General features: G+C 49.5%; 1 protein-coding gene and 1 long non-coding RNA gene across 2 annotated transcripts; one reads left to right on the top strand and one right to left on the bottom strand.

The window, feature by feature from the left end:
- The first annotated feature begins 2,125 nt into the window (after positions 1–2,125).
- On the top strand, positions 2,126–26,097 carry LOC123348456. Its single transcript, XR_006573196.1, has 3 exons — positions 2,126–2,201; positions 23,770–23,881; positions 24,761–26,097. It is a non-coding gene; the product is annotated as an uncharacterized LOC123348456 (long non-coding RNA).
- On the bottom strand, positions 8,490–10,903 carry LOC123348413 (histone H1.0). The gene has a single exon (XM_044985940.1). The coding sequence runs from the start codon at positions 10,486–10,488 to the stop codon at positions 9,907–9,909; it is 582 nt and encodes a 193-aa protein (XP_044841875.1). The 5' UTR covers positions 10,489–10,903; the 3' UTR covers positions 8,490–9,906.
- Positions 26,098–26,712: the final 615 nt, after the last annotated feature.

Here is a 26,712-nt window from a genome sequence, read left to right on the forward strand (position 1 = left end):
TGCTCTTTGCTCGATGTATGTCTCACGACTCTTGCATTCAATAACAGTTCCATCTTCTAGGCCAGTGTTTCTCAAACTCGGGACACCACTTGTGTAGGGAAAGCCCGGGCCGGGCCAGTTTTTTTACCTGCCCCGTCCGCAGGTCCGGCCGATTGAGGCTCCCACTGGCCGTGGTTTGCTGCTCCAGGCGAATGGGAGCTGCTGGAAGTGGTGTGGGCTGAGGAACGTACTGGCCGCTGCTAGTCTTGCAGTGTACGTTTAGATTTAAAGAGCTCCTTTGTTCTTCAGAAGCCTGTCCAATTTCATCTGTTGCATCAATCCTTCCAACTTCTTCAGTGCACCATCAAGTTCCTCTTCTCTTTGCAAAACTGTACTCTCTCAAGCCAGAGTTTGAAGATACAGATTATTTGTAGACCTAATCATTAGTTTTTTCCATTGATGGTTAGAGTTAGCAAAATATTTATATATTTCCTGCAAAGTTGTGAAGAAAACCTTCAGGGCTGGGCTGGCCTTAACTTCAGCAGCATGCCCCAAAACTAGCTTAATTTGATGTGCTGGATAATGCTTTGTCTCCCTTGCCTGAAAGCTGTTCTCTCATTTTTGCTTGCAGTCCTCCATGAGCCCCAGCCATAACATTGGTCCCATCATATCACTGTCCAGACATATATTTGGGCTGTAATCCATAATTGCAGAATAAAACATTAGTTAACTGGTCACACAAGGATGCAGCATCTGCCTCATTGCCACAAAACTAACAAAGTGATCTTTTATATCTACTTTTCCTTCAGTACGCTCAATATCAACACAATGAAGCAAAATGGCTATTTTATCAACGTGGCTAATATCCATGGTTGCATCTGCAATGACAGTAACAAAAACCTACCTTATTTGTAGCTATTAAACATGCACCTCCTGGTTTCTGATACCAAAAGACTCATAAGTTCATCAGTAATTCTCTTGCTCAAGTATTTGATTCTCTTGGTGTCACTGATATGTTGGGCAAAAGCTGTATTACGTCTGACAAGTAGCTTAATTATGCTCAAGTACATACCACAGTTGTTGCTCTCCAACACTTCACAGTGACTGTGGAAGGGGAGATGTAAACTAGTTAAAATGTTGACTGTGTCAAGCAATATTTTTAGTATTTCTTGCCATTTCCTAATATTTTCATTGATACTGTGTCCCTTTGTGAACTGTAGAGCTGCTATATGACTGCATATGTTGTTTGCTCTTCCCATTAAGAGACATCGATGTTACCATATTCTTCCCATCATTGAAAATCTATCACCCACATTGATTTGTGAGTGTCTGTACCCCTGGACAACCAACAAATGCGACAGTATGCATAATCCGAAAGATATGGGTATGCTAGGCAGTTGACATGCAAATCTACATGCAGTGCATTTTTCATTCTTTAAAATTAAAATGAAAATGGTAGTTTGTAGGAAAAAAAGGAAACTGTACAGTTGGTATATCACTTTCAGTTGACTGGCAAGAATCAATATTAATTCGTCTTTGACTACTAGCAGTAAATATGCCCAATGGCTTGTGACGGGATGTTAGATGGGATGGGATCTGAGTTATTACAAAGAATTATTTCCTGGGTGTCTGGCTGGTGAGTCTTGCCCACATGCTCAGGGTTTAGCTGATCGCCATATTTGGGGTCGGGAAGGAATTTTTGGCCAGGGAAGATTGGCAGAAGCCCTGGGGGTTTTTCGCCTTCTTCTGCAGTGTGGGGCACGGGTCACTTGCTGGAAGGTTCTCTGCACCTTGAAATCTTTAAACCATGATTTGAGGACTTCAATGGCTCAGGCCCAGGTTTGATACAGGAGTGGGTGGGTGAGATTCTGTGGCCTGCGTTGTGCAGGAGGTCAGACTAGATGATCATAATGGTCCCTTCTGACCTTAAAGTCTATGATTCTATGAATACATAAAGCATACACAATAGGGCAGGTGATAACGCTGAATCTGGAAAGGGACTTTTATCAGATGGGAACTTCAAACCTATTTCAGCAGGGAGACAGCTTTGATCTGCTTCATTGTTAACATGCTCATCTACATGATCTTTGTTTCGATGTTTTTGTTTTAAGATAATCTATTGTATCTTTGGCTTTGTTGGTTTGTAGCTCATCTTACAGGACCTTCAGTTGTGCTGGTTCCAAGCAGAGTGTCTCTGGAGATATCATCAGCTACAACTACAGGTATAACTTCAGTGGTACTGCACTACTTGTTTTCCTGACTTAAACCTTGACACAATGACAGATTCCTACTTGCTGAATTGATATGCAGTTCTTGACTTTCTACTTCAGAATGCAGGGGTTGATCAGGAAGCTTATAAAAAAGCAGTTACCCACCTTTTCATCCCTGTTTAGGATGACCAGACAGCAAATGTGAAAAATCAGGATGGGGGTGGGGGTAATAGGAGCCTATATAAGAAAAAGACCCACAAATCATGACTGTCCCTATAAAATCAGGACATCTGGTCACCCTATATCTGTTGTTGTTCTAGATGTGCTTCTCATGGCGATTCCATGTTAGGTGTACATGCGCCGCATGCACCGCTGCCAGAGATTCTTCCCCTAGTGGTATCCGTAGGGCTGGCTCTAGTGTTCCCTAAAGCTCCACGCTCATGCGCCAGTATAAGGGGCATCACTGGCCCCGCACCATAGGTGCCGACTCCATGGGTGCTCTGGGGCTGGAGCACCCACGGGGAAAAATTAGTGGGTGATCTGCACCCACCAGCAGCCAAACTCCCCACCCCGCCTCACCTCCTCCTCTGTCTCCACCTCCTCCCCTGAGCACGCCGCGTCCCCGCTCCTCCGCCTACCTCCCAGTGCTTGCCGCCACCGAACAACTGTAGCAAGCTCCGGGAGGGACAGGGGAGGAGCGGGAACGTGGCGCGCTCAGGGGAGGAGGCGGGGATGGGGTGGGGATTTGGGAAAGGAGTTGGAATAAGGGCAGGGAGGGGGTGGAGTTGGGGCAGGGACTTTGGGGAAGGGGTTGGAATGGGGGCGGGAGGGGGGCGGGACAGGGGTGGAGTTGGGGCTGGGACAGAAGGGGGTCGAGCACCCACCGGCGCCAGTAGAAGTCAGCACCTATGCCTTGGACCCCTCCAGTTTCTTCTCGCTGTCCACTCAGACAGTGGGGAAGGAGAGTGGGTCATGGAATAGACATGAGCAACACATCTCGAAGAACAGTTACGAAAGGTAGGTAGACATTTTTTCCTCTTCGAGTGCTTGTTCATGTCGATTCCACATTAGATGACTCACCAGCAGCATCTCTGGAGGTGGGCTAGTTGTTCAGGGGCATGCTGACTATAACACAGCTCTCCTGAAACTGGCATTGTCTCTGGCCTGTTGGATAATGGCGTAGTGAGACTCAAACGTGTGCACTGATGACCATGTCACGGCCCTGACAAAGTCCGTAGTGGTATTTGTGCCAGGAAAGCTGCTGAAGATGCTTGCGCTCTTGTTGAGTGAGCCTGTATGATGGCCGGAGGTGGGGTCCCCACTTACTCGTAGCAGGCCTGGATACAGACCATGATCCAGGACTAGTTCCTCTGGGCTGACACCTGGAGCCCTTTTATTCTGTCTGCTACTGCAACAAAAAGCTGCGTCAATTTGTGGAAGGGTCTTGTCCTGTCAATGTAAAAGGCTAAGGCCCTTCTAATGTCCATAGAATGCAGACACTGTTCTATCTTGTGAGGTTTTTGGAAGAAGACCAGCAGAAAGATGTCTTGGTTGATGTGAAATTGCAACACCATGTTGGATAGAAAGGCTGGGCGCGGAAGCAGCCAGACCTTGTCTTTGAAGAAAATGGTATTTTTGGGTATGCGGCCAGAAGCCTCTGCAGATCCTGCACTTATCTTGGACGTGAGCCTCCCCCGAGCACTTTTGGCAGCTGGAATGGGGGTTGCTCTCCGGCACTAGCATGGGTTAATATAGGCTGCATATGGTTTGAAGCCTGAGGATCAGGGCATGCCCCGTCCTGGGATCAACGTCCCTTAAGGGGACTAGCTAACTAACAAGAACTAGAACTGACAACTACTAACTGTTTACAAGAAGAAATTTGTAAACCACTAGGGGAGGCTTGTCAAAGCAAGAGAAGAGGACGGTTCCAGCAGCCGTCAATGGCAATAAGAAGGAACTGGAGGAGTGCAGGGCCGGCAGCGCCCCTTATACTGGTGCATGAGTGCAGACCACGAAGGGATGCTACAGTCGGCCCTATGGATACAACTAGCAGGAAAATCTCTGGCGGCAGGGCATGTGCCACACACACAGCTAACATGAAATCGACATGAGCAAGTCCTGTACTCGAAGAAGAATGATCGTTTCTGCTGCTTAGGATCTCTGGAAGCAGTTTGTAATAAATGTCCTTTTGCTTTCTAAAACCAGACTTGTATGTGTGTTTATGGTTTTCATTTTCAGACATCTTCCAGCGTGTGAGAATAACTAAGTTGGAAGTCTAGGTCTAAATAGAGTGTATTTTTCTGCTTCTTAATTTATCCTTCAGTTGTGAGGGTAGTCCTAACAAAATGTTGATTGTCTCTGCAGAATTTAGCAGTGACAGGCAGAACTAGAGTGGGGGATGGCTGCGGAGAGTGCTGTGGGAGAGGCTGGAACAGGCGGACACACACGCCTCTCAGTGTCCCACAGCAAGAGGAGGCTATGGTAATAAAATACATTTCCCAGCAGCAGCCCCTTCAGCACTGGAGCATGCCCAGTGGCTGCAACCCCTGCTGGATAGGGTAGAAAGAATGAGTACTTGTGGCACCTCAGAGACTAACAAATGTATTTGGGCATAAGCTTTTGTGGGCTAAAACCCACTTCATTGGATGCATGCAGTGGAAAATACAGTAGGAAAATATATATATACGCAGAGGATATGAAAAAATGGGTGTTGCCATGCCAACTATAATGAGACTCATCAGTTAAGGTGGGCTATTATCAGCAGGAGAAAAAAAATGTAGTGATAATCAGGATGGCCCATTTCAAACAGTTGACAAGAAGGTGTGAGTAACAGTGTGTGTGTGTGGGGGGGGAGAAATTAGCATGGGGATATAGTTTTTACTTTGTGTAATGACCCATCCACTCCCAATCTTTATTCAAGCCTATTTTAATGGTATCCAGTTTGCAAATTAATTCCAATTCTGCAGTTTCTCATTGGAGTCTGTTTTAAAAGTTTTTTTGTTGGAGAATTGCAACTTTGAGGTCTGTAATCGAGTGACCAGGGAGGTTGAAGTGTTCGCCGACTGGTTTTTGAATGTTATAATTCTTGACGTCTGATTTGTGTCCATTTATTCTTTTGCGTAGATACTGTCTGGTTTGGCCAATGTACATGGCAGAGGGGCATTGCTGGCACATGATGGCATATATCACATTGGTAGATGTTTTGTGTAATGACCCATCCACTCCCAGTCTTTTCATGTTCTCTGTATATATATATATATATCTTCCTACTGTATTTTCCACTGCATGCATCCGATGAAGTGGGTTTTAGCCCACAAAAGCTTAAGCGCAAGTAAATTTGTTAGTCTCTAAGGTGCTACAAGTACTCCTGTTCTTTTTGGTGATACAGACTAACACGGCTACCACTCTGGATAGGGTAGGAAATTCCTTCTACTCCTGGCCACTGCTGGGCATGCGCAAATGCTGTGGGAAGTTTGCAAAGGCAGAGCAGGACAGGTTGGTGGGTGGGACCCCAGGGCTGATGGCCAGGTGAGATGTTAGAGTGTTGCCCTGAAGCAGGAGGAGGACCCCTGCCCCCTTGCCATGGTGACTGACTACATTACTTGTGAGAGTGGGGCCCTAGAATCAAGTGGGAGGGGGCAGATGGCAGAGGAACAGGTGGTGCAGCTGTTCGGGGTCCATGTGTAATACCAATAGACCCCGGTCATCAGGGGGTGGGATTGAACCTGGGACCTCGTGAGCTTAGTGCATGAGCCTCTACAGCAGGGGTAGGCAACCTATGGCACATGTGCCAAAGGCAGCACACGAGCTGATTTTCAGTGGCACTCACACTGCCCGGGTCCTGGCCACCGGTCCCAGGGGCTCTGCTGCTGGCCTGGGATACTGGCCGCTGGCCCCCTGCCAACCGGGGTTTCATCTGCTGGCCCCGCTCAGCCCGCTGCCGTCCCCGGGTCCTGGCCACTGGTCCAAGAGGCTCTGCTGCTGGCCTGGGGTCCCAGCCGCCAAGCCCAGGGCTCTGCAGCCGCCCCCAGCTGTGGCCCACTGGCCCCACACTGGGGCAGAGAGGGGTGCAGACAGAGGCAAGAGGGGGCACATCTCAGCACCACCACCTTAAAAATTGTTCCAGCGCCACTGTGCTGAGATATTTTAAGTCCTGATTTGCTGCTTACATCACTATCATGCCACGTGGAACAGGGCACTGCGTTTGACGTTGAGATTAGAATGTACATGCAAGAACAGGAATCAGAATTTCTGATAGATTTCAAGATTTCCAGCAATTTGGTCCAATGCTTTCTTTTCTAATTAAACCTGAAAAGTTCAACAAAAGCGACTTGGATTTGTCTGTATTTCAGTGGATGGGTGTTGAAGATTTCGAAATGCAGCTAATTCAGTTAAAAGCTCAGAATTGTGGGCATCAAAGTTTGGAGATCTGCAGAGTGCACTTGAAGCTACCGAGAGAGATCATGGGGCCTCTATTCTGACCTGCTGGACGTCCCTGCCAGTGAAATTTAACTGTTTGAAGAAAATTGCGTTTGCAATGCTTTCGGCATTTGGATCCACATAGCTGTGTGAACAGGTATTTTCACACATGAAATCTGTCCTCTGTCCCTCTTGGAGCTGGTTAACAACTCAGAAGCCTGGGTGGAGCTTAAAGTATCCAAATAGGAGCCAGACATTGGAAAACTCAGCAAGGAAAAGCAAGGGCAAGGATCACACAAAACTGATAAGATCTGCATTTTAATTTAATTTTAAATTAAGCTTCTTAAACATTTTAAAAACCTTATTTACTTTACATACAACAATAGTTTAGTTATATATTATAGACTTGAAAGAGACCGTCTAAAAACATTAAAATGTATTACTAACACGCGGAACCTTAAATTAGAGTGAATAAATGAAGACTCGGCACAGCACTTCTGAAAGGTTGCCGACCTCTGCTCTACATTTTACCTCTCTCTCTTTAAGTGGTCTCGATGCCACTAGAGGGGACAGAACACCACACCCAGAAGGTGTGTGGGTTATGTATGCACTTGGAGGACCCCTGCAGGCTCAGCACTGCTCAGCCACAGCCCAGGCTGCTGCCATTGTTTGCAGCCTGCTGGAACCTGTAGAAAGAGCAATGCACTGGTCTGAATTTGCCTGGGGAGGGAGGCCTCCAAAATGGTGGCTCTGCCATGAATTCTGATTAGCAGGTACCACCAATGGTCAGAGGCCCCTCCTCCCCTCCAACTGACCAGGCAAATTCAAATGTGGGCAGCAGCAACCAGCAAGGCTGCTCTTCCTAGCAGCTCTGACTCCAACTCTGGTGGCAGCAGCAGTGATTCATGGCTCTCTGGCTCCTACGACAGCAGTTCTGGCTTTGGTGGGAGCAGTCGTCCTTGCTCTAGGAGGCAGCAGAACTGGTGGTTGCACAGTCCAGACCAGAGGAAGCAGATGGCAAAGCATGGAACTGGGGAGGATGGGAACGGGGGAGGAGAGGCAGAGATGACTGCAGGGGTGGAGGAGGTGAGAGTTTATTTTAATGAATGTGGGACATGTGATGGCATGTGAGGGACCACAATCTAAACCTGGACCGAGGCCCACCTTTTTGCTTCTCTGCTACTGGCAGAGAGTGAGATGGGGGACCCAGACTGGGAGGAGGCAGTCAGCATTTGCTGACCCTTCTTACTGTTAAATCTGCCACTCCAGCCAAGATTTGGAATAGCAAAGGCTAGTACAGGTCAGGACAGAAAAGCATCGGCAAAATTGTACAAATGGTCCCCAGAAACAGAGCGCCTGAACAATGGCCTCACAATCTGCTTTTCCACAGCCAGCTGGGATGCAGTAAAAGATTCTTTTAGTACACTGACAATATTTCAGTGGCAGAGTCCATTTGACAAATCAGGAAAGATGGAAGGTGATTTGGGCACTTTCTGTGCTCAGAGTATTCTGGCTTGGATACCCAGTCTGTCAATCTAAAAGCCAAGAGGCATTATGCTTGTGAAATGCCCCTTGTCACCACTCCCTTTTACTGAAGGAAGCTTTCCCTCCCAATCTCTTTCAATTGTTCCGACCCTGTGCGACACCCCATGCTCTAGGTCTAGGGGTTATCCGTAGTTCAGGCACCAGTAAGCTTTCCTTATCCCTTCAGCACCTTCTTACATACCAGAAAGCTATCAGTGTTTTTACAACTTGGAAGAGGAATCACACCTTACCAGCCAACCATGTGTGCACACATGCATAACCCTTTCTCCCCGTGTTCCCCTCTCCAGCTTGTGTTTTTTTAAATACTAAAGAATACAAAGACAACAGTGAATGAGGGAAATTTCAACCTTCCTCTATTTATTTGCTGCTGTTGTTTTAAACTCTAAAATTACAAAGACAGCAAATTATTTCCTGCACAAATTACACTTACAAAATAAAATGAACAAGCGTCAATCCTATGAGATTTTCACTTGGTTTTAAACAGCAAACCCACCAAATATACTTTTTTGTTTTTTATTGGAATATTGGAAATATCCCCTCCACATTGCCCTCCCAACCATCCCTCCCTGTTCCCCCACATCTGAAGCAATAACAGTACACAGCTCCAGTTCCACAAAGCAACTTTTGACAGATTCAGTATCGGTTACATTTCTTTTTTTCCCCACTCCCCCCCAATCAAAAAAATCCACACCTAAAGAAACTGTCGATCGTGTGCCCTTTCTATTGTAGATGTATGGCTACGTACCAAAGCTATGGATCAGGAAGCGGTCGCTGCAGAGTTAGAAAGCACTCAGAGAACCCAGAATAACAGTCAGTGGTGAAGGGATGGTTTTCTTAACCCCTTCTCTTAACCCACAAAATATTAGACTCTGGAGGGATTAGGACGATGCTTCTCATGCAGTTGGAAGCAGAACCTCTTTTTTCTCTCATTTCTTTTGAGGGGGTGGGGGAATTAGACCTCACGCCTCTGTTTCCACTTCAATGCCATCACCCACGATTTTCTGCAAATCCATCCTTTTTAGGAAAAATCCACTTTGCAAATCCCACCAGGAAATCTCCACTGATCCCCGTTTAAAGCCTCTCAGTAAAAAGGCAACCTCCTCCCAAAAGAGCAAAGTAGGTGGACAGATTACCAACTGCAGCCTATTCCTCTCACTGGGTGGGGAAGACACACCACATGCATCATGAGCTGGTCTCCCTGTCATTAGTGAGAGAGTGTGTGTGTGTGTATATATATATATATATATATATATGAGGTTAAAGAAAATGTAATTTATGCTACAGCAATTAATCCCATGTGGTCGAGATCTTCTAGCATAATTACTTTTCTCAGACCCCCTTCATTTAGGGATCTTTGTCCCCATACTCTGGCATGGGCAAGTTCCATGCACAGCCAATTTACCTGTATGAAACCCTGGAGCTGGTAGGAGACTGGGGAACTCAATTCCCTTTTATCCAACATGGATTCTCCCCTGCTCCCAAAACACAAATAAGTATTTCATACATTAAAAAAAATAGAGAGCTCTAAGATTACAACAGAAGAAAAAACAAACCAATAACACTTATAAGACAAGTCTCAGCACTGCATTGTTGTTATTTTTAGTAACTGAATTATTTTAACTATTTCAGGGAAATAATAGTCCAGTCTTTTATAAAGTTGCAATAGAAAGAGAGAAGAGAATAAAGGAGAAAACTATTTACAGAAGTAGAGGTGAAGAAGAGTGTCCAAGAAAGAAGATCCCAGACTTGCACTTCACTTCTTCTTGGCTGATTTCTTCGCACTGGACTTTGCTTTGGGTTTTGATGGCTTTGCCTTCTTAGGCTTTGATGCCTTCACTGGCTTGGCCTTGACAGTCTTTGGCTTCTTGGCTTTCTTTGGCGCAGCTGCTGGCTTCTTTTTGGCTTTCTTGGCGGCAGCTTTGGGCTTCTTGGCTGGGGACTTGGTGGCAGCTTTCTTGGGTTTAGCTGCTTTCCTGGGCACCGTGGCCTTCTTGACTTCCTTCTTGGCTTTCTTAGCTGGGGGTGGCTTCTTGGGTTCATCACCCTTGGCCAGGCGGAAAGAGCCAGACGCGCCGACCCCTTTGGTCTGCTTGAGGACACCAGTGGTGACCAGCCTCTTGATGGCCAACTTGATTTGGGAGTCAGCATTCTCCCCCACTTTGTAGTGGCTCTTAATGTATTTCTGGATGGACTGGCGAGAAGAACCGGCCCGGCTCTTTTCAGCTTGAATGGCGGCCACTATCATGTCAGAGTACTTGGGGTGATCTGTTGACTTCTTGGCCACCTTGGCCCGTTTGGGCTTGGTGGCAGGGGCCGAGGCAGAATTCTCCGTCATCTTTTGCTTTCCCTCCAGGCCAAGGGAACCGGAAGAGCCCTGTGCACAGGGTCCTCAAGCCACCTCGCTGCCCGCTGGCTCCCAGATGCTCTCGCCACGTGCGGTGCTTCGTCCTAATGGCCGTGCGGAAGGCCGGACTGTGAAACGGGAACCAGGCGTGGGGTTCTCCTTGCAACGGGCAGACGGGTTCGCCCCGTGCGACCGGCGTCCCCTCCTGGCGGTGGCGGGCCCGGGTGCCTCTCTGTGGCTCGGTCCCTCGTGGGCCTGCTCTGCGCCTCTGTGTCTGTCAGTCAGGGCCCGGGTCCCCCTGTCAGGCTGTGAGTGGCCGCCCCTCCCGCCGTCTGCGGGTCTCGGTCCCCCCCAGCAGGCTCGGCTCTGCCTCCTCTCCGCCTCCCGCGCGGTGTCTGGCTCTCCAGGCAGCAGCCGGCGCATCCGGGTATTTAGCGCCGCGGCGCGGACCGCGGTGAGGACAGGGCTGCTGGCTGCCTGCTCAGGGCCCCGAATGGCGCCGCGCCGCCGACATCTGTGTTTCTTCCGCCGCCCCAAGCGGCCCTTTGCCCCCTCCCCGGGCGGCCCCGCGCCCCCCCGCCGCCGCCCCCGGCTGCGCCGCTCCCTGGGCTCCCCGCCGCCGGGCCCCGCTCCCGCCGCCGCCGCCCCCCGCCTGCTCAGGCCGCCCCAAACGGCGCCGGGTGCCGCCGGGGCCCCGCCACATTTCCCCTTTGCGCCCCCATAGCCGGGCGGCCGGGGGGGGCCCGGCCCGGGCCGAGCCACCGGGGGCAAGGGCCGGGTCTGGGCCGTCGGGAGACCCCGATCCCGGCCCGCTGCGGGCCCCGGGACCCCCTCGGAGGCCCCGGGAACAGACCCCAACTAACACAGGGAGCCCCGAGCCAGGCGAGGCGCAGCCCGACCTGGCCGGGGAGGGGGGAGGGGTGGCTCCCCCAAGCCTGGGGGGGGTCCCCGGGGAGAACCTCCCGCCCCCAGCCCCGGGACCCCCACTCCTGCCCCCTCCCCAAACTCCTGCTCTGCAAAACTTTCTTTGGTATTAGATGGGAAGTTTGCAGCCATCCCCCTCCCCCCGAGTCCCCCTGGCTGCCCCCTGCCCGGGGCTGGGGGCACACGGGCAGGGGACATGCCCCACCCATGCCTGAGCTATATGGGGGGCACCCGGGGCAGGGAGGGGGGTTCTCTCAATTGCCCCTCTCCCCAAAACCCACTGCACTGGGCACAGGTTCCTGAACAATAACAAACTCAGCTGCCATGGAGAAAAAATTGGGGGACACACACCCCACACGCCTCCTACCTTACCCCAGCCCTCCGCACACACCCAGCCAGGTTCCCCCGGGGCTGCACCTGCCCCCCCCCATCCCGTGTGCCCCCCACAAACTGCTTTGGGGACTTGCACAGGGGCAATCCTGAGCTGTTTATTTCCTCCTGCATTTTTTAGTGAGGATTCGATCTTATCGTTTCAAAACATATTTCCACCCTCTTTGAGGGGACATGGGGAGGGGGAGCCTGGGACTGGGAGAGGGGAAGATTAGCGCTAGTGTAACCGTAATTTACATACATATCCTGGGAAAGTGTTTAATTGCTATTAGGAGATTAAATGTACGTGCCATCGCCATTTTGCTGGAAGGATAGGTTGTTTTTTCTTCCCCCTTTTCCTTCTATTTTTTATAACATATGGATAAAATAACATCGTGGACACAAGAATTGAGGTGCGGGGCTGAAATCTGAGACCTTATGGTACCGAGTCACTTCAGATGGAGAGAGTTAAAATACATCTGAAACACTTTTTAATAGCCATAAAATAACCTGGAATCCTAACAACACGAAAACCACACCAAACCCATATATATATACATACATGGACCCATAGATCGGGACCCACCCACCCTTCCCAGCTCAATTACAGGGTATGACATAAGGAACAATCAGACAAATAGTTTGTCAGTTTATAAACAATGCATGGGAAGCATTATTTTATTTAGATACAGGATTTAAATAATCAACCATTTGTCCTTGAAATTTCCATATCTGTTTCTCTCCAGCCCCCTCTTTGTGTGCTTGTCTACCCCGTCTAATAGCTTTCTCCTTTTTAATTCAGATGGGTGTTTATTTTAATAGGGGGGAAGGGGAGAGATGAACTTACGGTTTATAAATAAATATATGAAGCAGAGAAAGAGACAAGCTAATAGGTGCATCTCGATAGTTTAAGGGGAGAAAAGTTATTCAGTTAGCTCTAGGCAAAAGTGAGATTATTAGGTGAGAAGAGGGTAGGATCTGACCTCCTAAAATATTCTGATCCAAATTGTGGATCAGTTTCTTTACCAATAGGCACGCAGGGATCGGACGCCGGACGCTGTTGCTTCATTCAGCAGCTATATTTGCATCGAGTGCCTAATGTACTTTAGCAGCAGTTTAACGCGTATGTGACAGTTTATTAAACACGAGGGGATTTTTTTTAAAAAGATGTGGATGCGTAACGAAACCAGCAGGTTTACACAAATAAAATATTTTTTTTAAACCCACCATTCATCTTGGAGTGGCTCATGCAAATGAGTCTATATTAACATGCTGTGCTAGAACGAAAATTTAGATAGAACGGCAGCAGCAAACAGAAGAGTATTACAGGGGTGGAAAAGTAATGCATCAAATTATTTGCAAAGTCCTGAACCTCAACAGAAACCATTTGAAAGGGGAAATAAACGGTGGAGAGGGATGGAAAATCCCATTTTTATGCACGACCCGCAATGCAAAAAAGTATATCAAATGCATTGCAAACAAAAACCAAAATACAATAAGGTATTTGCTAAACATTGAGGTGGGCAAACTTCTGGGAGGGGAGATCAATTTATATAGTATTTCCCCATGTTTATTTATGTATTTAGTCGTGATGGCTATGCGTACAACAGGAATTATTTCAGTGGGGGGAGGGGAAATTGTAAATAGATCTTCAAGGCTTAAATAAAAAAACTTCACCGAGATATACTTTAATTTCGTTCTGTGTTATGCACTCAGGGAACAGTACACCTCTCTCTCTCTCTCTCTAATCTTTTAAATTTAAAATCACCCACGCTAACCCATTAACAATCCTGCGTGGAAGGTAGCCATAGCCGCTGTGAAGAATTTCAGTCAGCTGATTAACATTTAAAGAAGCGAATAGATAAATGATTGCCGAGTTTAACTACAGGCCACCGTAGGACGCCCAAGCACTGCATTGTGGGAAATGTAGTATCCTCGTCAATGCATTAAGCAACAAATCCCGTGGCCGTGCTGCTGCTTAGGGTGACCTTTCAAGGATATCGAAGGCTACTGTATGAAAAATAGAAGCTAAGCGTTATTTCTGATTAATACCGCGCCACAGTATCATGTTTAAGATACAAAGATACTATATATACACAGTACATACTGTCCTTGTGTGATGTTTTCAGGCAATACTTTTGTGATCAAATGCATGGCCATTGGTTATAACTTATGGAATAGAGTTGTACCATAAGGTACCTGTGGTGCAAAGCTGGCATGCCCATTATTTATTAAAAATGCACGAATGCAAGAAGTAATCCTACCTCTCTTTAATTGAGACTATGCTCCCATCACATTACCTGTGTTCGCACAGCAGGGGTTGTATGGATCCCAAGCTGTTGTCTTGTTGGATGATCACATAGCAGAAGATCTATCTGGAAATTTAAGATGGTACAAAAATTAAGCAGCAGTCATCTATAAAAGCAGGGCTTCCTGTTGGCAGCATGTGTCACTGATGATTTATGATCAGCATTGCTACCTGTTGTTTTTTAGATTGATTTAAACTGCAGGTTTTGATCTATAAAGCCCTAAATGGGCTGGAATGTTGCTGCTAGAGAGACTCTCTCTCTGTGCCACACTGTCACAACTGCAAGCCGTGAAGGCATTTGTGTGGGATCCTCCTTGATTTAAAAGAGCAGGGGCTGGTGGTGGTGGTTTCTGTGAGCAGCCTCTGTGCCGACACAGGCTTCCTCTCTGGTCTGAAACAGCCCAGGATTATTGAACTTCAGAATATACTGCAAGACATGCCTATTTGTGTGGGCTGCTATGGAGGTGGGCCTTTGAGATTCATCAGATGGGTGGGAGAAGAGTTGGGTGTTTTATACATAATCTAATTTTGTTTATGTAGTTCATGGCAGGGACACCTGGCATCTTCTTTTTAAATAAATCTAATAATACTTTTCCCTTCCTACCATTGCACCCTCAGCTGTACTGAACTCTCTGTTCAAATCTTCTTTGCCTTAGAATCATGAATATTTAATTATAGACAAAATTGACAATAGCAGGGAGTTCTCTACCCTGGGATAGTAGTAGGTGGTGCTCTTACTGATTTCTATTTTCTGTTTGAATGCAGAGTATTTTGATCTTGGAGGAATACTTATTTTCAAGCCTTGGCTCAATGCAGAGCCTGCTTCATGTATTCACATAGTCCACGTGATGTATTCAGATGATGTACAATCTGAGTTTTTCTATGTTTCTAGCTCTCAGGAAAGAAAACCTTTACCAATTGGGAGCTGAGTATAACTGACACACTTGCTTTCCTCAGCCTGCAGCCCGCCTGAAATAACACCCCGGCCCCTTACTAATCTCCATGGAGAGGCAATGCCAAAGGCTAATGAAAACACTTAATATTGACATTAGCTATGTCAATATTGCTCAAAATAGTGGATGGAATGTTGGCGAGGTTGGTACAGGGAAGAACCAGGGAGCTGCACAAAAAGACAGGGTGAGCCATAAAGACCAAAGGGCTTAAACAGCAGTGCTCGTCAAAATGCCACCGTTTCCCCATTGAGTGAGGCTGAATGACAAAAAAGTACCAAATAAATAAAGTTTAGATACCACCTAACATCCATATCTAACCTTTGATCTTTGTGTAAACCTCCCATTGCCAGCAGAGGGAGTTGTGGTACAGCTGGTGAACAGTACGCAGTGTGAAATTCAGACCCCAGACCGTAGTTCAGAATGGAATTTTGCCATCTCCATTGAAAGAGTTGAGAGCTTGGTCTTTACAGAACCTTACTGCAGGTGAAGTGCATCTAGCTGGGGCTTCTGGAGAGCAGTGTCCATTAGGGCTAGCAAGCACACAGCACCTGTATCTTCATGTGCTCAACACCAGGCTGTATAAAGAACAGCTAGAAGCAGCAAGCAGTAGCTGAAAGGCATCAGGTGCTACCCCCTCAGCCCCTTGCAGGGATATTTAACGTAAGTAAGAAAAAATGGTGCTACTAAGGTTTTAGGATAACCAGCATTAGGAATCTGCCAGTGTTTTGGCTCCAGAGAGTACTTCTGCCCTCCCCCTCAACCCCTCTTATTTTTTTGAGCATCTTCTGCATCGTGTGTCTTTTGACCCATGACTAAGACCAAATCTACTAGCTCCCAACAGTGGCATCAGAAGAGAAGCAAGAGGTCTGTAATAGATGAGCATGTTAATTAGGGGCACATTCCCAGCTAGCCTTTCATCAATTGCCTAGATAAAGGCAGTTCTACCACCTCCTCTATTGGAGATATCGGTGAGGGTACTGCTCCCAGTACTGACCATCAGCCGATGAGAAGGGGGAAGTGGGTACAAATTACCAGGGCCTGGCTTCGTTGGCCCTGTTTAGCCCATCTGCCCTTGCTGGGGGGCCCAAACCCGCTCTCGGCAGCCCTGCTGACCATCCAGAGGAACCAGCCTTCCAGTCTAACAAGTCAGGCCCCAGCAGCCAGGTGGGCTGCATGTCCAGCAGAAGGCCCATGCCTGGGAACTTTCTCTCATCATCCCCTATGGTAGGCTTAGACACAGGGTCAAGCGCAGCTATCCCAAAGAAGCTCTTTGACCTCTCAGCTGCAATCACCACCATGCAGCAGTATGTGATTACAGGGATCAGATCTGTTGGTGGGATTGTGCTTGTTCCTTGGAGCACAAAGAGGAAGAAGAGAGGGAGGTATGTGTCTCATGCCACCGATGGATCTGGTGCTTCGGTAATTCAATACCCGAAACTTCCTTGATGGCAAGAGCCTGATCATATCAGGTGTTTTAGCATCAAGGAAATTTGCATCTACTGTTTCTGTGTGGGCTGCATTGGACTTTGGTCTCTTGGTGTCAGTGAACTGTCTAATCGTGGTAGTACAGGACCTAGGTGTGCAGCGCCATCATCTCTGAGGAAGAATTATATGATCTAAATGTGCATCCTCACATGTGAGGATTTCAAGGGTTGCTGGTGCTAATCTACAGTGGTTGAGAAGTCTGACATTCTTCAGCCAAAACCCTCTGGTAGACAGCTCTCTAACTAATCCAAGTGACATGAGTTACATTCCTCTCCTTCCCCACACCCCTTTTGACTATATTGCCTCAGATTAAGTACTTAAAATAAGGGTCTTTCCCTTCTTAAATAATTGTCATACACTGCACACTAATTGTGCTATATGAAGTCTGCAGAAGATGTGGCAGCTAGCAGCTGATGACTTTTGAAATCAAGAGATACAAAAGGTCACTTGTTAGTGTCTATGAGTGGATTAAGGGGAGGAAAAAGACGGTTACTCACCGTTGTAACTGTTGTTCTTCGAGATGTGTTGCTCCTATCCATTCCAGTTAGGTGTGCGCGCCGCGCGTGCAAGGCTCTTCAGAAGATTTTTACCCTAGCAACACTCGGTGGGTCGGCTGGGCGCCCCCTGGAGTGGCGCCGCTATGGCGCAGGATATATACCCCTGCCGACCCATCCGCCCCTCAGTTCCTTCTTGCCAGCTACTCCGACAGTGGGGAAGGAGGGCGGGTCTGGAATGGATAGGAGCAACACATCTCGAAGAACAACAGTTACAACGGTGAGTAACCGTCTTTTCTTCTTCGAGTGATTGCTCCTATGCATTCCATTTAGGTGATTCCCAAGCCTTACGTAGGCGGTGGGGTCGGAGTTAGATGTTGCAGAATGCAAAACTGCTGAGCCAAAGTCTACATCATCTCTGGACTCTTGGGCCAATGAGGCAAAGGTGTGGACCGAGGGCCAGGTAGTTGCACGACACATCCCCTGAAAGGGTACGTGAGCCAGGAAGGCAGCAGAGAAGCCTGAGCCCTGGTGGAATGTGAAGTAAGGTGGCTCTATGGAACATGGGCCAAAACACAGGCGGTGCGGATGCACAACGTCATCGAAGACAAAATCCTCTAGGAGGAGACAGGCATGCCCCTCGTCCGGCACGCCAGCACGATGAAGATTTGGGGGCGTTACGAAAGGGCTTTGTCCGCTCGATATAGATTGCGGATGCCCTACGGACGTCTAGGGAGGGCAATTGCTGCTCTCCTTGCTATAAGTGAGGCTTCGGAAAGAAGACCGGAAGGAAGATATCCTGGATGATATGAGAGGCTGACACCACCTTTAGGGAGGAAGGCCGGACGTGGTCACAACTGCCCTTGTCCTTGAGAGACACAGTATACCGTGGGTCCATCATGAGCGCCTGAAGCTCGGAGACTCGTCTGGCCGATGGAAAGGCTACAAGGAAAAACTGTCTCCCAGGACAGGTATGTCAGTGAGCATGTTGTCAGTGGCTCGAATGGGCAATCATAAAACTGGTTAGAACCAGGTCGAAGACCCAGGTTTTGGCGGGGGCCAACTGGGGGGGGGGGGTATACGCTCCAAGCCCTTGAGGAACCTAGAAACCACAAGGTGTAAGAATACGGAGCGGCCACTCTCCGCTGGGTGGAAGGGAGAGATGGCTGCCAAGAGTGCCCTTAATGAGGACCGCGCCAGGTGCTGCTGTTTGAGAGACCAGAGGTAGTCTAAGACTGAATGGATTGGGACCTCGGTGGGAGAAACATTGTGCGTTTCGTAGCAGCAGGAGAAACGCTTCCACCCTGCCAGATACGTTAACCGAGTGGAAGATTTCCTACCACCCAGGAGAATCCTGTAGAACCGAGGCAGAACAATGTAATTTGGATCGGTTTAGCCACGCAGCAGCCATGCTGTGAGGTGCAGGGAGTACAAGTCTGGGTGGTGAAGCTTGCCGTGATCCCGTGTTATGGGGTCTGGGCAAAGAGGTAGGGAAATAGGGTTGGCTACCAACAGGGGTAGCAACCTGGTGTACCAGTGCTGCCTGGGTTACGCTGGAGCGATCATGATCAGGTGCGCTCTGTCCCTGCGGAGTTTTAGCAGGACCCTGTGAACCAGCAGGAACGGTGGGAAATCGTACACCGATGGCTCATCCACGGCATCAGAAAACCCCTCCAAAACTGAGCCCGGGGAGAGGCTTTGGAATGAAGAGAACTTCTCTCTCTTTTCGCTCTCGCGGGAGCGAAGAGGGCTATGCGGGGAAAGACCCACTTCCGAAAAACGGAATGGATAATGTCCGGAGGAACGACCACTTGTGAGACAGGAAGGATCTGCTGAGGCGATCCGCCAGCTGAAATGCCTGGTATACAAGGCAGACTGCTCTCAGCTCTCGGACATTGATGTGTAAGGCCAGCTCTTGAGCTGACCGAAGGCCGTGAGTGCGAAACTGACCCAGGTGAGCACCCAGCCGAGAGATGGGGTGTCTGTCATGAGGGTCCCTGAGGGGTTAATGGAACAGCCTGCCTGGATACACCAGGGAGGGTGCTGACTCCCGGTCGAGGGAGCCTAGGATGCTCAGGGGGAACGAGACGACCAGGAGTATGGTATCTCTGCCCGGGTGGTACACCAAGGTGAGCCACGATTGAAGTGGATGGAGGCGAAGCCTGGCATGTTTGGAAACAAACGTGCAGACAGCCATGTGACTCAGGAAACCTAGGCAAGGGCGAGCCAAAGTTGTCGGGAAGGTCCGTAGACCTTGTACAATTGTTACCATCGCATGAAACCGAGGCTGAGGTAAGCAGGCTCTGGTGAGACTGGAGTCCAGGATGGCCCCAATGAATTCTATTCCCTGTGTGGGAACCAGAGTGGATTTTACTATTGATCATCAGGCCTAGACACAGGATTAGGTCCGTGTCGATGCCCACAGGACTGGTAACTTGGGCCGGGAGGTCCCTCGAATGAGCCAATTGTCTAGATATGGAGTACGTGTATCCGACGGTGGCGAAGAGAGGCGGCGACTACCGCCATGCACTTTGAATACACTTGGGCTGTATAGAGGCCAACCGGGAGGGCCGTATACTGGAAGCGACGGTAGGCCCCCAACCGGGGGTACCTTCTGTGTGGAAGAGAAATGGCGACGTGAAAATACGCGCCCTTCATATCGAGGGCGGCATACAGTCTCCGGGATCCAAGGATGGGATGACGGTCCCCATGGGTACCATGCGGAACTTATCTGCATCATGAACTTGTTGAGGTCCCGCAGGTCTAGGATAGGTCTGAGACCTCCCTTCGCCCAGGGGATTAGGTTTCGTCCTTAGGTACCTCCTGTATAGCTCCGATGAAGAGGAGCGTCCGCACCTGTTGCAAGCGGAATCGCTCGTGAGAGGGGTCCCTAAGAGGGACGAGGATGGGTAGGCTTTTGCCCCATTGGTGGTTAGAAGGACCTTAATTTTGGCTCCTTTGGGGGCCTGATTGACGCCTATGACCGCGTAAGTGACGCCTGCTGGCAAAGTCCTGTCTTTGTCTAGGCGCAGGGTAAGAGCGGTGAGGCTGGGGACGGAAAGGTCGGCGCTAAAGCACCGGCGTGTGCATGCCGAGAGAGAGCGCAAAGTGACCCTGCTGCCCTTCAGGCTTTGCAGCCTAGGGCCCGTTTTTCCAGAGAACAGGCCTTTGCCATTGAAGGGCAAGTCCTGTATAGTGTACAGCAGCTGCGAGGGAAGGCTCGATAACTGGAGCCATGAAATGCGCCTCGTGGCAACACCCGAGGCCAGGGTTGTGGCAGCGGAGTCAGCTGCATCCAACGAGGCCTGGAGGGAAGCTCTAGCCAGCTTCTTCCTTCGTTCCAGGAGGGCATCGAACTCTTGAGAGGAGTTCTGAAGAACCGACTCTGTAAATTTGCCCACCGCCACCCATAGTAGCGGCTAAGCAGGGCTTGCTAGTTTGCTACACGAAGTGGCAGGGCCCCCACCGAGTACATCTTACGGCCCAGTAAGACCATTCACCTAGCCTCCTTGGCTTTAGGGGCTGGTGCCTGCTGGCCATGGCTTTCCATCCCATTGAGGGACTGGACGACAAGGGAGCGGGGGGGGGGTAGATGTACCTATAGGTACTCGTACCCCCTGGATGATACCATGCACTTGCGTTCCGATCAGAGGAGGGCCCGAGGAGTATGTTCCTGCCCCCGCCTCATCTGGGGAGGAGGCAGAAGAAAGGCCAGGAACAAGCGGGTCCTGTGTGGGCTCGCGCTCCTGGACGACCTCCTGATCCGGAGGGATCTGGGAGCCCGGTGGCTGAACCGGGGCTTGCTCCGTACCGGTCGGAGGGGGACGGCTAATTGTTGCCTCTGGCACCCAGAGCTCCGACGGAACGGAGCGAGATGGGAGCACCGGTATGCCTCTGGCGTGGTAGTACGCCCAAGGTGACTAGAAGGACCACTGATAGGTCTCCTGGAAGACTCTGGAGGGCACATCGGAAAACAGAGTACTGCGCATATGAAGTGTCCGCACGTGGCAACACTGATGCGTGGCTGGATGGCCCTGAAGGAGCTGAAGAGCCTTTGGTAGAGTCTCCTTCTCTAACTGACGTCGCTCGACGCGGCACCGGGGATCGGTACCGGGAGACATACCGGTACCGAGAACGGGACCTGCCACCAGAGCTGTGCCGGGTGGTCGACTGAGAGTGCGAGGCTCGATGTTCAGGAGTGGCTACGGGAGTCTCGGTGCCTGGGGCGGTGCCGGGAGCGGGATCGGTGCTGAGTGTACCAGGCCAGCGAACGGGACGCTGACCGGTGCTGCGAGTACTAAAGGTACCGAAATAGAGAACGGTGCCGAGACTGCGAGCGGCGTCGGGACCTCGATCGGTGACGGGACCGAGAACGTCTGCGGGACCGCGATCGGGAACGGTGCCGCTCTGCGGTACCGACGCAGGGTGGCGTGAGCAAGACAGGCTCGCCGATAGACAATATAACCCGCACCGGTGGTGTCAGGGGTTAAAGCAGCGCAGGCTCTGCCCTTGCCATCAACTCCCTCGCTGTGGAAATGTTTCCAGCGTGGAGGAAATAGTGAGCTCGACCACAGCTCGCACCGGGGAGCGTTCAGGTGCTGGACTCGACGGCTCTTGCATGTCCGGAGTCTACGGTGCTGATACTGTCGGTGCCGCAGCAGGTACTGGTGCCGGGCAGTACGACGTAGTAGAGCGCTCGGGCTGCGGAGCAGGCGGCTCGGACGCAGCTTAAAAGCGAGCTCGACCACGGTTCGTACCGGGGAGCTTTCCAGCACCGGACTCGATGGCTCTTGCCTGGCCAGAGTTAATGGTGCGGATATTGTCGGTGCCGCGGCCGACATCGGTGCCGGGTGAATCGACTGAGCGTAGCGCTCGGCTGCGGAGCAGGCGGCTCGGACGAAGCTTCATAGCGAGCTCTACCACGGTTCGTACCGGGGAGCCTTCCAGCACCGGACTCGATGGCTCTTGCCTGGCCAGAGTTAATGGTGCGGATATTGTCGGAGCCGCGGCCGACATCGGTGCCGGGCGCTCCGACTGAGCATAGCGCTCGGCTGCGGAGCAGGCAGCTCAGACGCAGCAAGTATATTGTGCCTCTTCATCCTCCAGGAGAGGGAACCATGCCGAGTGGACGTGGGAGCCAGCGAGGGCCAGTGCCGGGAGGCCTTGGCGGTACCAGCGATCTGGTGCTGAGGGAGCGCTCCTTGAAGACTAACCAGCGCTCGGCGGCGAGAGCGGAGGAACAAGAGCTGCCTCCCTCAGGAGCTGCTTGAGACGAAAGTCCCGCTCCCCTTTGTTCTCGGATTAAAGGCCTCACAAATGCGGCACTTATCTGTTAGTTGAGATTCCTCGAGGCACTTAGGAGAGGATCTCTTTTCGGCATCGGCTCGTGGCCGGCCGAGCAGTGTAAAACCCTGTGGACCAGGCATCGGACCTGGCACCAGGTGAGGGGAAGGGGATAAACCCCGAACCCCTGAAAATAAATACTATACTACAAACAAATAAAGTTAACAACTATAAACATCTGAACTATATACTAAACGAGAGAAAACTACGAGTAGCTAGGGAAGTGGAGGTCAGCTAAGCCGCGCTCCACTGTTCCAACGGCCGTCATGGGCGGGAATAAGGAACTGAGGGGCGGATGGGTCGGCAGGGGTATATATCCTGCGCCATAGCGGCACCGCTCCAGGGGGCGCCCAGCCGACCCACCGAGTGTTGCTAGGGTAAAAATCTTCCAAAGAGCCGTGCACGCGCGGCACGCACACCTAACTGGAATGCATAGGAGCAATCACTCGAAGATGAAGGGCAGGCTCATTATTAATGTCCATGTCTTGGAGGGATGGGCTTTTTTCTTTTGCTAGGATTCTAACTCACTGAAGGAACTATTTCCTCAGAAGTAGTGAGTACCCCCTCCCTTCAACTTACATCGAGAGGCGGGGTGCTAAGTGCTTTTTTCCACATTGTTTTACTTAAAAATTTTAGTTTGGACAATGACAACCAGGCCTTTTCAATGGAGGAATGCAACTGGCCAATGACATTTGGGATCATGCCACCAAGTTGGCATAACTATATAGTTTGTTACTGCTGTGTTAATTTTGATGGCATAAGTGGGCCTAGAGCAGTGGTTTTCAACCAGAGCAGGGGTCTGTTTACATCTAGGGATGCACAGAGGTCTTCCAGGGATATATCAACTCATCTAGACAGGTGCCTAGTTTTACAACAGGCTACATAACAAGCACTAGCGAAGTCAGTACAAACTAAAATTTCATACAGACAGTGATTTGTTTATACTGCTCTATGTACTTATACACTGAAATTTAAGTACAATATTTCTATTCCAATTGATTTTATAATTGTATGGTAAAAATGAGACCATAAGCAATTTGTCAGTGATAGTGGCTGTGACACTTCTGTATTTTTATGTCTGATTTCACAAGCAAGTAGTTTTTAAGTGAGGTGAAACCTGTGGGTATGCAAGACAAATTAGACTCCTGGAAGGGGTACAGTAGTCTGGAAAGGCTGAGAACCAGTGGCCTAGAGAATCAATTATGTTAACATGATCTGTTAATGTCTCACACTAAGCAGTTCAACGTGGTTCAGGGTTTTGAGGGCAGAGAGCTCAGGTTGCGTAGGCCCCATGCCATGCACAATAGGGAACGAGAGCTGCACTGTAAATAGGGAGTAGTGGTGGGATAGAGTAGTTACGACATAATGACTTTAGAATTTTTATTTTTTTTTAAAGGTGCATGCTTCCTTAAATCAGTCTGAACATTAACTTTTACAAGAACACTTTGCTAAGAGATCTGGTGGATTCTTCCTCAGCTTGGTTCCCAGAGGAGATGTGTTTCTAGAAGGTAACTTGTGACTGAACAACATATCGGGCTCACAGAAGGAATTGTGTAATTAAGGCCTGTGTCAGACTAGAGCAGGGGTTCTCAAACTGGGAGTTGGGACCCCTGAGGGGGGTCATGAAGTTATTACGTTGGGGGCATGAGCTGTCAGCCTCCAACCCAAACCCTGCTTTGCCTCCAGCATTGATAATGGTGTTAAATATACAAACAAGTGATTTTAATTTATAAGGGGGGGGGTCCACACTCAGACGCTTGCTCTATGAAAGGGGTCACCCATACAAAAGTTTGAGAACCACTGTACTAAATGATCAGAATGGTCTCAAGGCTGAATCTAGTGGACTTTGATAAAACTCCCAGTTACTCCAGGCCTCCCACTTTCTCTAAGCACAGCAGATGACAGCAGAGAATCATCAATTACACTGAAAACCCACCTAGGCTCTCCTTATTTAACATGCCAACATTCTTCAGGAATGACCACATTCCTGCTTAGGATGTCAGCACAGGGCCTTGGAACGATATGTTGTTTTCTTGTTGACTTCACTGCAGAGCACTAAGGGTGGGGGCGGGGGGAGGAGAAGAGAGAGGAGTTGAGAGTCCCAACAGGATGGACCTTGGATCAGCCAGTTATTTGTTGTTACTGCACTTAATAGGGCCAGCCCCCTCCAGCCAGGAAGATAAGTCACAAGCTCAAGGTACAAAAGTTCCCTGGCATCCGCTAGACCTAGCTCTGCCTGAAACAGATCTCTCCTTTTCTGTTCCGCTCCTGCTATATAAAACCTAGTGGCAGGAAAAGATGGCTGGGTGGGGGCAGGGGAAGAAGGTGGAGGGTTGGAGTGAGATGAGCCAAGGGTGATTTTGAACACTGCTTCTGTGACTAAATAGCTTTCGTTCGTCTTGAGGAGCCTGCAGCGAGCGCTGGCCCAAAACAGAAGACTGTTGCTGTTAGAGAACGTGTCACCCACAGGAGGTCCTGCTTCAACAGGAGAGGAACCGCAGAGGGTTGCTCTGAAGACCAGAGACTGGTTTGTGAGAGAGCAGTGCAGGGCTAATATATCAAGATCTAGTCCCATAAGCAGAGACATGAGAACAGGCAGAATCCACACCTACCTTTAAGCCCCTCAAAGGAGGAAGAGGATGCAGCTCAGCAGCCTTCCTCTTGCATCACTGGTTTCTATTACATGGACGTCTTTACAGGCAAAAAGGAAGTCTTTAGCTAAACCAGTTGTATTTGAGCTGGGGCCTACAAAATGCTTATCACAATCTTTAGGCACCAGTTTCCATAGTCCAAGAATCAATGAAGGTGCCACAGACTTTGACCACTTCAAGTGAACATGTGCACAACTTTCCCTTGCTGCTCCCTGCACACCTGACACCCTTGGGTGAATTCACCTACAATTAAATTAGCAGATAACACATACAACCACGATGCAAAGGGATCTGGAAAGATTAGGGCAGCCCTGCACCCAGCTGGGGGAGGAAGCCTAGCACTTTTGATCTTAGCTCCAAGGAGAATACACCCCAAATCATTCTATAACCAAGCAATGCATCCACCAAGAGAGCACTAGATTTTCATCTCATCCTGTCCATGCCACTCCACCCTACCCTTTTAGCAAGCTGAGCACTAGAGTTGGCTCAGGGAACTTGTGGCATCAGGTTTGTGCCCAGCTCCACCAAGATTATTTGAGCCCCACTGATTTCAATGGATGTCCATAACCGAGAGATCTGGGCCTGGATACCTATTTAGCTGGTTAGGGTCTCTCAGCTCTTTCAGCGTGAACTGATGTAACCTCTCCCTCCAATTGTTAATGCCTTATGTTCCCTTCCTAAGCACAGTTCCAGCATGTGGCACCTCACCCCTGCAATTGATATATGGAGTCTTACATGGGGTCTAAGCACCACAGCTCCGTTTTCTGAACAAAAGCTCAAGAGTTCACCTGTTGGTCAACAGGGGAGTGGGCTGAAAGTGTGAGGAGCAGTTACCAGTAGGTTTCACCCATCTCCTCATCAGACCTATCCATCATCAGCATTTCACACCAATAAGTGATCTGTAGCATCCAAAGTGATTGGGGGGCAGGGAGGAGAGGAATTAAATATTTCTGGTTTGCATCCTTCAAAGGGCTGGTGATGGGGAAGGGGTAGAGGGGTGAACTGCCCATTCTCCCTTTTTGTTATTGTGCCAACAGATTATGAGAACCCCCCCTCCCCCCCCCCAAAAAAAGTAAAAAATAAATCCAGCATCAGTTTAACAAAACAGGCAAAGTTTGGACACTCAACTTAGTCAAAATACTCTTACTGGTACGGGTGGGGAGAAAGTGGGCATGGGGTTTTTTGTTTTTGAGGAATCAGTGGGGTAGATCTTCCCCCTCACCCCACTTGTGTGGAGATATTTATCATCTCCTCAGGCTGGACAGAGGGGGATCCTCTCACTTCCTTGGACAACCAGACTGGGGATTTTTCTGGGGTAGGGGTATGAAATGATCTCCTTCACTCCATCCACAAGCTCAAGGCTAGTGGAGCGGAGTGGAGCTGCTGGTCAGCATTCCTGCTCTGCATCCAAGTGTAGGAAAGCCCTGAGTAAGCAGAACCTCCTGCTCACACCAGCAGGGCTCAAGACTCCAAAGGCAGATCTGACTGTGAACGAGAACTGTAAGGGAATGTTGGAGGTGACCGCAACTGAATGGTGTAGTTGACAGCCCTGATTTGACTACACAGATGCCTCTGTCAGAGCATCACATGGGACAACGGTATTTCAGACAGCTCAGGAAAGGAAGGGAGAACTGCACATTCTGGGACATGAGACTATTTCCATGTGTTTCTGTATTCAGGGCCCCTAT

This window comes from Mauremys mutica, chromosome 1 (genome assembly GCF_020497125.1).
Source record: "Mauremys mutica isolate MM-2020 ecotype Southern chromosome 1, ASM2049712v1, whole genome shotgun sequence".
NCBI classification, from domain to species: Eukaryota; Metazoa; Chordata; order Testudines; family Geoemydidae; genus Mauremys; species Mauremys mutica.